At 46.5% G+C, this 12,396-nt stretch overlaps 2 protein-coding genes across 12 annotated transcripts in view; both read left to right on the forward strand.

Moving 5' to 3' along the window:
• Positions 1-8,504, forward strand: part of LOC120811590 (receptor-type tyrosine-protein phosphatase mu) — a 103,132-nt gene extending 94,628 nt beyond the window's left edge. For all 11 annotated transcript variants that reach the window (XM_078096527.1, XM_078096520.1, XM_078096521.1 and 8 more), the window contains 7 exons: positions 706-855; positions 3,064-3,237; positions 3,697-3,828; positions 5,148-5,273; positions 5,581-5,744; positions 7,017-7,152; positions 7,253-8,504. In XM_078096527.1, coding sequence (XP_077952653.1) covers positions 706-855; positions 3,064-3,237; positions 3,697-3,828; positions 5,148-5,273; positions 5,581-5,744; positions 7,017-7,152; positions 7,253-7,306 — 936 coding nt within the window. In that variant the 3' untranslated portion in view covers positions 7,307-8,504. The remainder of the gene's footprint in view (positions 1-705; positions 856-3,063; positions 3,238-3,696; positions 3,829-5,147; positions 5,274-5,580; positions 5,745-7,016; positions 7,153-7,252) is intronic.
• Positions 8,505-8,666: 162 nt separating this feature from the next.
• On the forward strand, positions 8,667-11,869 carry LOC120811813 (zinc finger Y-chromosomal protein). Its single transcript, XM_040167466.2, has 4 exons — positions 8,667-8,840; positions 9,155-9,391; positions 9,522-9,842; positions 10,345-11,869. Exons 2-4 carry the CDS (start codon positions 9,157-9,159, stop codon positions 11,736-11,738), a joined length of 1,950 nt encoding a protein of 649 aa, XP_040023400.2. The 5' UTR covers positions 8,667-8,840; positions 9,155-9,156; the 3' UTR covers positions 11,739-11,869.
• The last annotated feature ends 527 nt before the right edge of the window (positions 11,870-12,396 follow it).

The following is a 12,396-nucleotide window of genomic DNA, read 5'->3' on the forward strand; positions in this document are numbered from 1 at the left end:
GGCTTAAATACACAAGGGAGGTGCAGGTGATTGGACACAGGTGGAAACTATTAGACGATCACAGGGGATGACGGGACAAGGCAGGAAGTGAAGTTACCCGGGGACACGAGTGGCAGAAAACTACAAAATACAACAGGAAGTGAAACCACACCGTGACAATTTCCTTGGTGGAAAGCGGAAATGATTACAACCGCCTGCAGACAAGTAACAGAGATAAGCCACGCCCCCTTTCAGGGGGAATAAAGCGTGGCGATAATATGCTTTGCACGCAGCATAAGAGTCGCCGCGGTAATCGTCGTCAACTCGGACTCTTCATATTGTTCTGCTGCAGTTCTTTTAAGGCTGTGATGTCATCAAAAGGTGACTGACAGGGTGTGACAGAAGTGGACAAAGAGATGACCTTCTCGGTCTTTCTTTTAATGTCACTCTGCTGTGTCCCTTCTCTGCGTCCCCCTCCTCCTCCTCTGTGTGTTGACATAAATCGTTCATGAAGTGACATTTCAGCAACACTCTTGTCAATCAAACTGAACAGGAGGACGTGGAGGGAGGAGGGAGGAGAAGGAGGTGGAGGGAAGAAGAGAAGGTGAAGGGAAAAGGGAGGAGGAGGTGGAGGAAGAAAGGAGGAGGAGAGGACAGAGGGAGGAGGGAGCTGATAGGAAGTGGAGGTGTGTTCTTTTTACAAACATCTCAACCCTTTCTGTCCAGGAGCAGTACGTCTTCATCCATGATGCCATCTTGGAGGCGTGTCTCTGTGGTGACACAGCTATTCCGGCCAATCAGCTGCGGTCAGTTTACTATGAGATGAACCGATTGGATCCTCAGACTAACTCCAGTCAGATCAAAGAGGAGTTTAGGGTAAATATATCTATTTAAATATATGCATGTTTCTGCTTGTAAATGTTGAAAACTCATTAAATGTGAAACATAGTTCACCTCTTCAGTTAGAAATTTCTGTAAATGGTAATTAGCAATTTTTTCTGTTATTAATCTTAATAACCCTTTGATAAAGTGTAATAAACGTTATTATTATTATTGGTGATGGTATTGACCCTGATTATTGATGATATTGATCTTGATTAATGATGATACTGATCATAACTAGAAAATGCAAAATGCATGTAGCAGTAGTAGTACTATCAGTAGAATAAGTAGTAGTGGTTTTAGAATCAATAACAGTAGAAAAACTAGAAGTAGTAGTGTTAGTAGTAGTACTAGTATTATCAGCTGTACTAATACTATTAGTCATTGTAGTATTTGTAGTAAAATGAGTAGTAGTTGTGGTATAAATAGCAGTATAGATACTGGCAGTACTTTTTGTTATAGTAGAGTAGTCATATCAGTTGCAGGGTCACTGCTAGTAGTAGTATTTTTAGTACAACTACTAAAGGAGTTATTTTAATAGCAGTAGAAATACTAGTTGTAGTAGTAATAGTAGTATCAGTTGTAGTAGTATTACTAGTAGTACTAGTAATATATGGTAGTTGAAGTAATAATAGCAGAATAAATCCTAATAGTACTTTTTTAAGTAGTAAGAGTAGTAATATCATTTAAAGTGTCACTACTACTGGTCAAAATAGTATTTTTAGTATTAAGAAAAGTTGAAATACTAGTAGTAGTAGTATTAGTAATGATAGTAGCAGGGTCAGTTGTTGTAGTAGTACTACTACTTGTACTTGTGATATTAGTAGTATTTGTAGTAGTATTTGAAAGAGCAATAAGTATTTCAACAAAACTGCTTCATTCTGAGCTCCATGGCTAAGGCACAGATAATCATTGAAGCTTTTATTTTGAAATGATGGAGGAGAGGGGGTTGGGAGACAGAATGTTTGTCCTTCAAACTAAGAAGTTATTATTTCGATAGGTCTCATCACAAACATTACAGTAAGAATTCCCTCCATGGGGGGTTTATTTTGAAATTATGGGATTGTGTGGGGGGAGAAAGAGAGAGAAAACTAGAGAGAGGGGGGAAAAGAGATTTTTCTTTTTTCGATCTTAATTTTCTTTTTTTTAAACACGGTCATGTCACACGCATGACGAAAGTGAAGTCTAAATGGTGAACTGTTTGTCGATCTGGACTCTGGCTCCACTCCTCAGTCGTTTTCCACCAGTCAGTCGGCCAGGATCAGAGAAGTATTCCTCCAGGTCCACCCCTTTCATGTTCTTTGTTACCCCCCCCCCCGTACCTGCTGGTGACAGTGGGCCCAGACTCACCCGCTTCCCATCTTGTTCTCCTTCCGTTCTTTGATCCCTTCTTGGCTCGAGAGGCCCCTCTGCTGCTCCTCGTCTTCCTTCTCTTCAGGGGGGCTTTACGCCCCTCCTCCTCCATGTCCTCGTCGCTGTTTTCAAACAGCATTTCTCCAGCATGTGTCTCTTGACTTTTGCCCCTCTCACTCGCCTCCCACCCCGCTGGACCCCACCGTCCCTTGCTCTCCACTCTCAACCCACCCGTCCCCTCCTGTCCTCCCTGTCGTGACTCCACTAATCGGCTATTATGGTTCAGCTGTGGGAGAAACAGACACAGACTGCAGCGCGTCTCTCAGTAACCACGGTTACGGCACAGTTGGGTCATTGACGAGCTGATCAGGGCACAACAGCAATTTACACAGAATCCACACCTCAAACAAGTGTACTTTACCACAAAACTATAACAGTTATCTAAAACATAAGTTGATTTGGAGAGAGCCAAGACTCTTTGTCTGTAGGGTCATAAGAACGGCTCTAATGGCAGTTTGTCTCTCTCCCGGTGGTCTGGGGCCAAAAGTCAAGGTCTGTGGAATTCCATAGCCACATGAGTGAGACCAGCACAAGCACGCCATCGTTGTCAACAAATGAAGCCTGAAGAGTTATTATTGTGGCCATGAGGGCAAGATAGAAATCTTTTTTTTAACCAGATTCTGACGCTGCTGCACACTCTAGATGTTCAGCTCGGACTCGAACAGACTGAAACACTAGTGAAACATAATCAGTGATTATGAAGAAGTAAAATAGATATCAACAAGTTTAATAGATTTGATTCATAATGACATTCATCTTGACTGATTGATGGATTTGATTGGGGCTCAGACGCTGAACATGGTGACTCCCACGCTGCGGGTAGAGGACTGCAGCATCGCTCTGCTTCCTCGGAACCACGAGAAGAACCGCTGCATGGACGTGTTGCCTCCGGACCGCTGCCTGCCGTTCCTCATCACCATCGACGGAGAGAGCTCCAACTACATCAACGCAGCTCTGATGGACGTATGTATTGCCCCCCAGGGACTTTTGTAGAGCGTTCAATCACATCACATAGTCTTCAGCAGATTATGTGCAGGTTCATGTTAATGTGTCAAACCACAAATATTGAAGACTACTTAATCAAGTACATTTTACAAAAATATTAAATATTAAACCCATGACAAGATTTTCTATTCATGTAGACAGACATATATATATATGAGAGAGAGACAGACAGTCATGGGTTTAGTAACTAACATCCAACACACCATTTCACCACTAAACCACTCTGTTGTTATGGAAACCAAGCAAACAGTTGAGTGTGTAGTGGTGTTTGTATGAGTGTGTGTTTGTTCAGAGCTCCTGTCATGTTAAAGCTCAGGGAAAGTAAAATTCAATCTGCTAGTCATGTAGTTTGTTGTTACCTCATATGGTGTCACTTCCTGCTGAATGACCATTTATGGCCTTGTGTTAATGTGACAGAGCTACAAGCAGCCATCAGCGTTCATCGTTACCCAGCATCCTTTGCCAAACACAGTGAAGGACTTCTGGCGTCTGGTCCTCGACTACCACTGTACGTCCATCGTCATGCTGAACGACGTCGACCCGGCACAGGTACATAAACTACACACTCATTAACACACACACACACACACACACGCGCGCTAAACATGTTGCGTTTTTTTTGGCCTCTGCTGCTAAAATGGCGTAGCTGTTTAAAAAGTGTAATAACCCACAGGTGTTTTTTCTGTGGGGACAAAAGGGAACTCCTGTGAGTGCTATAATCTGTAAAAATCTATAATCTAAAAGTCTATATGTTACCGGTGAAGAAATAAATCTGTGTAACACTAACAAAAAATCTTTGAATTTGGAGTCCTATAGAACATGGGGATAGCAGGCTAAAGCCTCCTCTAAGTGATAGCCAAGTGTGTGGACAGTAATCCGCAAAAGGTTTCACGAGGATAGAGGGATTAGGCTTTTGTGAAGACCTGTCCTAGAGTAGAAGGCCTCAGAGTTAAAATCATGATTTTTGGTTTCCCGTAGGCTGATTTGCCCGTTTAAAACACTTCATCGTATAAGGCAGCCTCCTTAGAGGGCATTTTAGGATTCATATGCTCGGATGTTTGGTGGAACTATCGGTTGTGGTCTTGGCAATGTTCAGTGTGTCGTGTCCTTTGTTCAGACCAAGCTTCGCCGAGGAGATGTACATAAGCATATGGAGATGTTTTAGACTCATTTGCATATCCTATTGTATAGCTTGTTGGAGTGTTTGGAGTATTATAACGGGTTAGTGCAGATTGTAGCCAAGACTCCAATGTTTCTAACCCTAACCCGGTCTGAAGCATTGATATAGGGTGGCACGTGTCGTGGTGGTCAGCACTGTCGCCTCACAGCAAGGAGGTCCTGGGTTCGACTGTCCAGTGGCCTTTCTGTGTGGAGTCTGCATGTTCTCCCCGTGTCTGCGTGGGTTCTCTCCGGGTTCTCTGGCTTCCTCCCACAGTCCAGAGACCTGCTCTGGGGATCCGGTTGATTGGGGACTCTAAATTGCCCGTAGGTGTGGATGTGAGTGTGAATGGTTGTATGTCTCTGTGTAGCCCTGTAACCCTGGCGACCCGTCCAGGGTGAACCCGTCTATCGCCTGAAGTTGGCTTGGACAGACTCCAGCCCCCCCGCGACTGTGTGCAGGATAAGCGCTTTGCAGATGGATGGATGTGATGAAGCATTAATATATTTGTTTGTGATGAGTACCCAATATTTATGCTGCAATATGGATTTTGCTCCAGTTTGGACCCTATTGGGGGGACGCTCGGAATGAACACACATTCATGCAAACACTTTTATAAAGTAGTACTACTTGAGTTTTTACTGCCCCCCCCCTGTAAGCTATTTTATAGGGTAGTACTACCTGAATTTATAACCCCCCCCCCCCCCAGTTGTGCCCCCAGTACTGGCCTGAGAATGGCCTCCACAGGCTCGGCTCCCTGCAGGTGGAGTTTGTCTCTGCAGACCTGGAGGAGGATGTCATCAGTCGCATCTTCAGGATCTACAACACGGCCAGGGTGCGTTTCTTTTTCTCACAGCCACCTCCCTCCAGGTTTTCACCACATATATAGTGTCTATATTTTTTTTCAGATCGAAGTTGATTTTCGTTGTTAATATAAAACCATCCCATCTTTCCTTCGTTGGCAACCATGCTTTCTTTTCTATGTCCTTCTTTGGTTTCCCTTTCCTTACCTCCTCATTTCCTTGAATCCATCCTACCTCCCTTTACTTTCCCTATGTCCTTGCTCATTTTCTCCCCTGTGTGTGGAGTGACTTGAGCGTAAGTTTGTTTTGAGCACCCTGTCCTCTCTGTGCTCCCCCAAGCCACAGGACGGGTACCGCATGGTGCAGCAGTTCCAGTTCCTGGGCTGGCCGATGTACCGCGACACGCCGGTATCCAAGCGCTCCTTCCTGAAGCTGGTCCACCAGGTGGAGAAGTGGCAGGAGGACTATGACGGGGGGGAAGGCCGCACAGTGGTGCACTGCCTGTAAGAGTACTGCAATGCTACTATTGTACACTAGTACTACTGTTTATTGTGCAACACCACTATATTACAATAGTGCTACAATTAAACCTTTATTTAACCAGAAGAGTCCCGTTGAGAATCTCTTTTTCAAAGGGTGACAACAGTACACCAGTACTAGTAATAATGCTAGTAGATACTTAATTAATACTACTGTTGATACTGCAATAGTACTCGTTTAACATTAACACTGATACTGATACTGCAGCACGTAGATAGTACCAGTATTATGATACTAAGTAATAATAATGCTCAGCTTATTTCCAGAATCCATCAGTGATGTTTTGTCTCCATCTAGTGGAGGAACGTTGTGATCAACAGTAGGGAATATTTTCTCTCCTTGTTTCATTCACCCCCCCTCTCCCCTTTCCTCTTCTCTACTCCTCTTTTCCTCTCCTCTCTCCCCTTTCCTCTTGCTCCTCCCATCTCCTCTCTCCCCTTTCCTGTTGCTCCTCCCATCTCCTCTCTCCTCTCTCCTCTTGCTCCTCCCATCTCCTCTCTCCCCTTTCCTCTTGCTCCTCCCATCTCCTCTCTCCCCTTTCCTCTTGCTCCTCCCATCTCCTCTCTCCCCTTTCCTCCTGCTCCTCCCATCTCCTCTATCCCCTTTCCTCTTGCTCCTCCCATCTCCTCTCTCCTCTTCCTCCTCCCATCTCCTCTCTCCTCTCTCCTCTTGCTCCTCCCATCTCCTCTCTCCTCTTGCTCCTCCCATCTCCCATCTCCTCTATCCCCTTTCCTCTTGCTCCTCCCATCTCCTCTCTCCTCTTGCTCCTCCCATCTCCTCTCTCCTCTCTCCCCTTTCCTCTTGCTCCTCCCATCTCCTCTCTCCCCTTTCCTCTTGCTCCTCCCATCTCCTCTATCCCCTTTCCTCTTGCTCCTCCCATCTCCTCTCTCCTCTCTCCTCTTGCTCCTCCCATCTCCTCTCTCCTCTTGCTCCTCCCATCTCCCATCTCCTCTCTCCCCTTTCCTCTTGCTCCTCCCATCTCCTCTATCCCCTTTCCTCTTGCTCCTCCCATCTCCTCTCTCCTCTCTCCTCTTGCTCCTCCCATCTCCTCTCTCCTCTCTCCTCTTGCTCCTCCCATCTCCCATCTCCTCTCTCCCCTTTCCTCTTGCTCCTCCCATCTCCTCTATCCCCTTTCCTCTTGCTCCTCCCATCTCCTCTCTCCTCTCTCCTCTTGCTCCTCCCATCTCCTCTCTCCTCTCTCCCCTTTCCTCTTGCTCCTCCCATCTCCTCCTCAGGAATGGAGGAGGTCGCAGTGGGGTCTTTTGCAGCATCAGCATCGTTTGTGAGATGTTAAGACAACAAAGATGTGTCGATGTTTTTCATGCCGTGAAAACTTTGAGGAACAACAAACCGAACATGGTGGACCTGCTGGTAACTACACAATAACACACAATAACCACACACACACATAGACACACATTCAAACACTCAGGACAGTCAGTGTTAGTGTGACCTCTGTATGTCTCCACAGGAACAGTATAAGTTTTGTTATGAAGTCGCTCTAGAGTATCTCAACTCCGCTTAGCTCCCTCATCATCATCGCCATCATGATCAGGAGGAGGAGGAAGAGGAGGAGAACTACAGACTGCAGAGGAAGAGGAGGACCTTGTTCTTGCACTGCCTTCTTTAATTGGACTCCGATTCACTTTGTTTACTCCCCATGTATCACTTTGTTTTTTTGTCAAAATGAAAGTAAAAGAAGCAGAACAACGGCAGGCTCACCGGTCACCTGCTTTCTGCTTTCTACGTCCGAGTGACAGGATCTGTCAGCAGACTCTTCTGGGACTTTGGCCTCGTCATTCTGAGCGCCGACATGTTTATAATATTTATCATATTCATTGTGTTCATCAAATTAATGCTCTTTGACTAATAATTAAAATACGATGATCTCATCTTCTGATCCCGCAGCGCACACACCAAAGAAAAGATACGGTGAACGAGGGAAGATATCGTGATTATGATAAAAGACATTATGACTATGAGGAAAGACAACGGAATCATGAGCGAAGATATCGTGTAAATGAGGACAGATTTACTTATTACATTTTGTGATTACAAAAGAGATTTATTAACCACAAAACAAAATGTAGTTCTTGTGAGGACTATTTACAATATAACATTTAGATTAAACTTAGTGTGATAAAAAAACAAACAGTGGTTCTTTAAGTCATTCAATTGGATGAGCTTTCAAACTCACTCTGTGTCGAATGATCAGCTGGTTGAGATGAATTCATCATATGTGTTTTTTCTCTTAAGACCCATTAAGATTTGTAAACCTTAAGTTGTTTGTCAGTGTGTTTGATCTCTGCTGCAGAGGGTAACCATAGCGACTACATCGTCCCCAGGTCTGGTCCCCGCAGGTTGTGGATCCTGGTTGTTTGCTCCAGGGCAGCCGTGCGAGGCCGGTTGCTGGTTTGGTTTTGGACGAACGTGGGGGCGAGCTGTTAATAATTTACATAGAGCAGGAAGAAGAATATTTATTCCTTTGGTGGTTTTTGGTGTTGATGTTGTTGTCATTGTTCTTGTGAAGCACAGAGAGAGACAATCATGTTAGAAAATGTTAATGTTCCACCATCACAACCACTTACACCAGGAAACAACCGAACCCTGGTTGCATTTGTCTCTAACACAGACAAGAAATATTGTAATGAAAGCTTTTATTTATGTTGTATGATTCCAAAATACTGAAAATAAAATGTGTATACACTTTAACTGTCACCTTACTCTACGCGTGGTGTAAAAAGTGTTTTTTATTATATTAACATTATTGTTATAGTGTGTGGTTTTCGAGACTTCTCTGGGTCATATGTGAACTTTATTAAAACCGTATGGACGCACATAGTCGAAGTTACACTGTTCGCCCTCCGGGCGGCAGCATTTCCCACATTCCAACAAGTGCCAGCGGAACCGGGAGAAGAAGAAGAGAAGCGGCTCTGTTTCCGGTTTCGGGCGTCGTGTCGGATGTGTTTTGGTGTCACAGTTTAATCTGTTGTTAGTTTGAAACACTTCCCGAAGGCGAGACGCTGCTGCGCACTAATCGCTGACCGACCAGCTCGCAGGTAAAACGGACTCTTTCATTTCATCTGTCCGATTCATATGTTAGCTGTCGTTAGCATTGTGCTAGTGCTAACAGTATTAGCTAATTCTAGCATGTGACCCGACGATTTAACAATATGGACACAGACGGGCAGGCTGGTGAAATACCAGAATGTTAACGTGACTTTGTTTCATTTGTTGTAAACAGACATGTTATTGTTGTAAGATAAAAGTACTACATGTTGGTTGGTTAGAACATGTATTACTTTTCAATGTACTATAAATGAGTGCAGCAGTAACATCTAAATACATTTTACTGATCAATGAATGCTTTCAGAGATGTCGTCAGGACTCCTGCCGCCTCCTGGGGGAGGAGAACATCTTTGTGTCTTCCTCCTCAGAGACGACGACGAAGAGGAGGAGAGGAGGAGGAGGAGGAGGGAAGTGGGGTGTCAGTGGGAGAGTCCTGAGGAGGAGAGGAAGGAGGTGGGATGTCAGAGCGAATCAGCAGAGAGGAGAGACGCTGCTGTTCAGGTGGACCTGCTGAACCAGCAGCTCAGCTGGAGTCAGACAGGTGTGTGTGTGTGTGCGTGTGTGCGCGCGTGTGTGTGTGTGCGCGCGCGTGTGTGTGTGTGTGTGTGTGTGCGTGTGTGTGTGTAAGGGGGGAACTCAGACACACTAAACAGAAATGTCTCTGCCTGCAGGTTCGTCGTCAATGCTGCTGCAGTGTTTTGCTGTGAGACCTGATGGACCAGACGGTGGCGCTCTGCTCCAGCACTGCACCAGAACCATCAAACCCCCTCGGGCCAGGTCCCAGAGGAGACCTCAGAGCTCAAACACCGCCAAAAAAGGTCGTGGTACACGCCGCTACCGCCGCGTGTCACCTGTTAATGACATCCAAAGGGAGGAGGAGGAGGAGGAGGAGGAGGAGGAGGAGGAGGAGGAGGAGGAGGAGGAGGAGGAGGAAGAAGAGGAAGAAGAAGAAGAAGACAGAGGTGACCCCACCTGGAATCCACCGGAGGGAGGTGAGTGACTAAACAAAGCAATGTTGTTCAAAGTCTTGATTGTCTTAATTTATTCCTAAATATCGGACGTCAGTTAATATTTAGTATTCCTGCATGAATCAAAGGTATTGTACATCTTTTGCGTTGTTCTTTGTGTACACATGACATCTTTTGCATTTTGCAAGGGTTTTTCATTCTTATTTTTATCCTCACTTTTCATGTGACTGTAAAGCCAATTAGTAGTTTTGGGCTATACAAAATGAATTGAATTACATTACGTTATATAAATACATTTAAATAAAAAATGTATGTAATACAGTGTAATGTAATTTATTTTCCAATAAGTAACTCATTTATTGGTTATCTTGTATCCTGTTTTCTATTTACTTTTACATTTTATTTTTAATGCAATTTTATTTAATAGAAAATTGTAACGTTGTTTATCGTATGCAGAAATGAATTTTTATATTCATATCAAGATGTATCTTTTATCAAAATCAGTTTTTTTTTGTTAACCCCCCAGTTGTGAACTCTCACCCGTCTGCTCCGGCCCGGGAGGAGATCCGGCTGGACTCCCATGATGCACCTGTGTGCTCGGTGAAGCTGGAGGCCGACAGCACCGTGTGTGACGTCTGTGGTAAAGTGATGAAGAACAAGTCGAGTCTGGCCCGACACTCCTTCATCCACACAGGCAGGAAGCCCTTCTCCTGCCACCTGTGTGACCTCCGCTTCAACCGCAGAGACAACCTGCAGCACCACCTCACCCGCCTCCATCCGAATGGCGTTGCCCGCCGTGAGAAGCAGCGAGCGGTCCAGTCCTGGCTGTGCGCTGCCTGCGGGAAGACCTTCAGCTGCAGGTCCCGCCTGAAGACACATGAGGTCATCCATTCAGGGGTCAAACCCCACCGCTGTGACCTCTGTCCCAAGGCTTACATGCGCACTAATGACCTTGAGCACCACAAGAAGGTCGCACACGTTCGCGGCGCCGCCGAGTCCACGCCACCCAGCTCGCTGCTTTGCGACCTCTGCGGCAAAGAGTTCAAGTGCCGCTCGCAGCTGGCGGTCCACTTCCAGACGCACACCGGGGAGCGGCCGCACCTCTGCGACATCTGTGGCCGCAAGTTCGGCCGTCAGTACCAGCTGAAACGCCACAAGGCCCTGGTGCACGCCAAACAGTCCGAGGGCGATGAGGCCCCGCCCCCTGATGGGGTCTTGGCCTGCAGCGTGTGTGGGAAGCGTCTGAAGTCCGAGGCACTCCTCGCGGCTCATGCCCGCATCCACTCGGGCAACAAGCCCCACCGCTGCGGCATCTGTCTGCGCGCCTTCCAGCGCGCCACCTGCCTGAAACAGCACCACCTACGCATCCACCTGCGGGTCAAAGTCCACAATTCGCCGCTCGATGCCGGGCGCCAGAGGAGCGTGGCGCCCACCCGGGCCTTCTCCTGTCCAATCTGCGGCAAGCCTTTTAAGTTCAAGTCCCTGCTGGCGAGCCACTCGCTGATCCACAGCGATGACCGACCCTACGGCTGCGACTTCTGCAGCCGCAGCTTCCGCCGCCTCAGCCACCTGAAGAGGCACCGCGAGGTGGTGCACGCCAACGGGGAGCGCCCACCCCAGACCTTTGTTTGCCACATCTGTGGCAAAGACAAGAAGTGCCGCTCGCAGCTGGCCAGACACGTGATCATCCACAGCGGGGAGCGGCCCTTTGCCTGCGACCTCTGCGCCGCGCGCTTCAACCGCAGCGGCAACCTACAGCAGCACAGGAAGCGCATGCACGGAGTGGGGGCGGTACCTGCTGTGGAGGCCCCACCCATCCTGTTTGAGGATGACATGACACCCGCGCTGACTTACAAACAGGAGGAGACGGTGGTGGCTGTAGACGACACGGAGGTCGTTACCTTTGACCCCTCAGTCTGAAGATGCAGACAGACGCATGTAGGCGGTCTGGCAGAACCGTAATAGAACCTCCCGAAGAACCTTAGACGGAGACACTTTCTGTTAATCATCAATTCTGTTCTTTCTTTTTAATAAAGGTGATTGATCTGAGATTAATAGTCAATTTATCGTTATTATGGGTTTATATTCATTTCTTTTTTTTACGGCTTTTTAGATCAATGGATAATATTGCATTTAATTTATATAGCGCTTTTCCTAATGTTCAAAGTCACTTTATAGACCCATTTTAAAATATCCTAAAAGCTAAACAATAAAATAACAACCCAAGCAAATCTAAAACACACACACAAATCTTAAAAGCAGTTCTGTTTTGAGGTGTGTTGATTTGTGATTTGAATCTGGAGGTCCGTGCAGTCTCCGGTGAGTTTGGGGAGAGCGTTCCAGAGGGAGGGGGCCGCTATGGGGAAGGCTCTGTCGCCTCATGTCCGGTGCTTGGTCCTATGGGGGCTGGATAGGAGGTTGGCGTCAGGTGAGGTGGGAAGAGGCCTGATTATCGTCCGAGTGGAGTAAGTAGCTGTGGTATTAGTCTTGTTGAGACATAGAGCTGGACATCGGCGTAACCGTGAAAGAGGAGACCATGTTGACGTACGATGTGAGGATGAACAGAAGAGGACCAAGC

Source organism: Gasterosteus aculeatus, chromosome 21 (genome assembly GCF_964276395.1).
Source record: "Gasterosteus aculeatus chromosome 21, fGasAcu3.hap1.1, whole genome shotgun sequence".
In the NCBI taxonomy this organism is placed as follows: Eukaryota; Metazoa; Chordata; class Actinopteri; order Perciformes; family Gasterosteidae; genus Gasterosteus; species Gasterosteus aculeatus.

What these genes read in the sequence shown, in the direction of transcription:
- LOC120811813 (XM_040167466.2), top strand. Translation starts at nt 9,157, where the DNA reads ATGTCGTCAGGACTCCTGCCGCCTCCTGGGGGAGGAGAACATCTTTGT. An exon ending in GCTCAGCTGGAGTCAGACAG is followed by an intron (nt 9,392 to 9,521) that starts GTGTGTGTGTGT and finishes CTCTGCCTGCAG; the next exon opens with GTTCGTCGTCAATGCTGCTG. An exon ending in CTGGAATCCACCGGAGGGAG is followed by an intron (nt 9,843 to 10,344) that starts GTGAGTGACTAA and finishes TTAACCCCCCAG; the next exon opens with TTGTGAACTCTCACCCGTCT.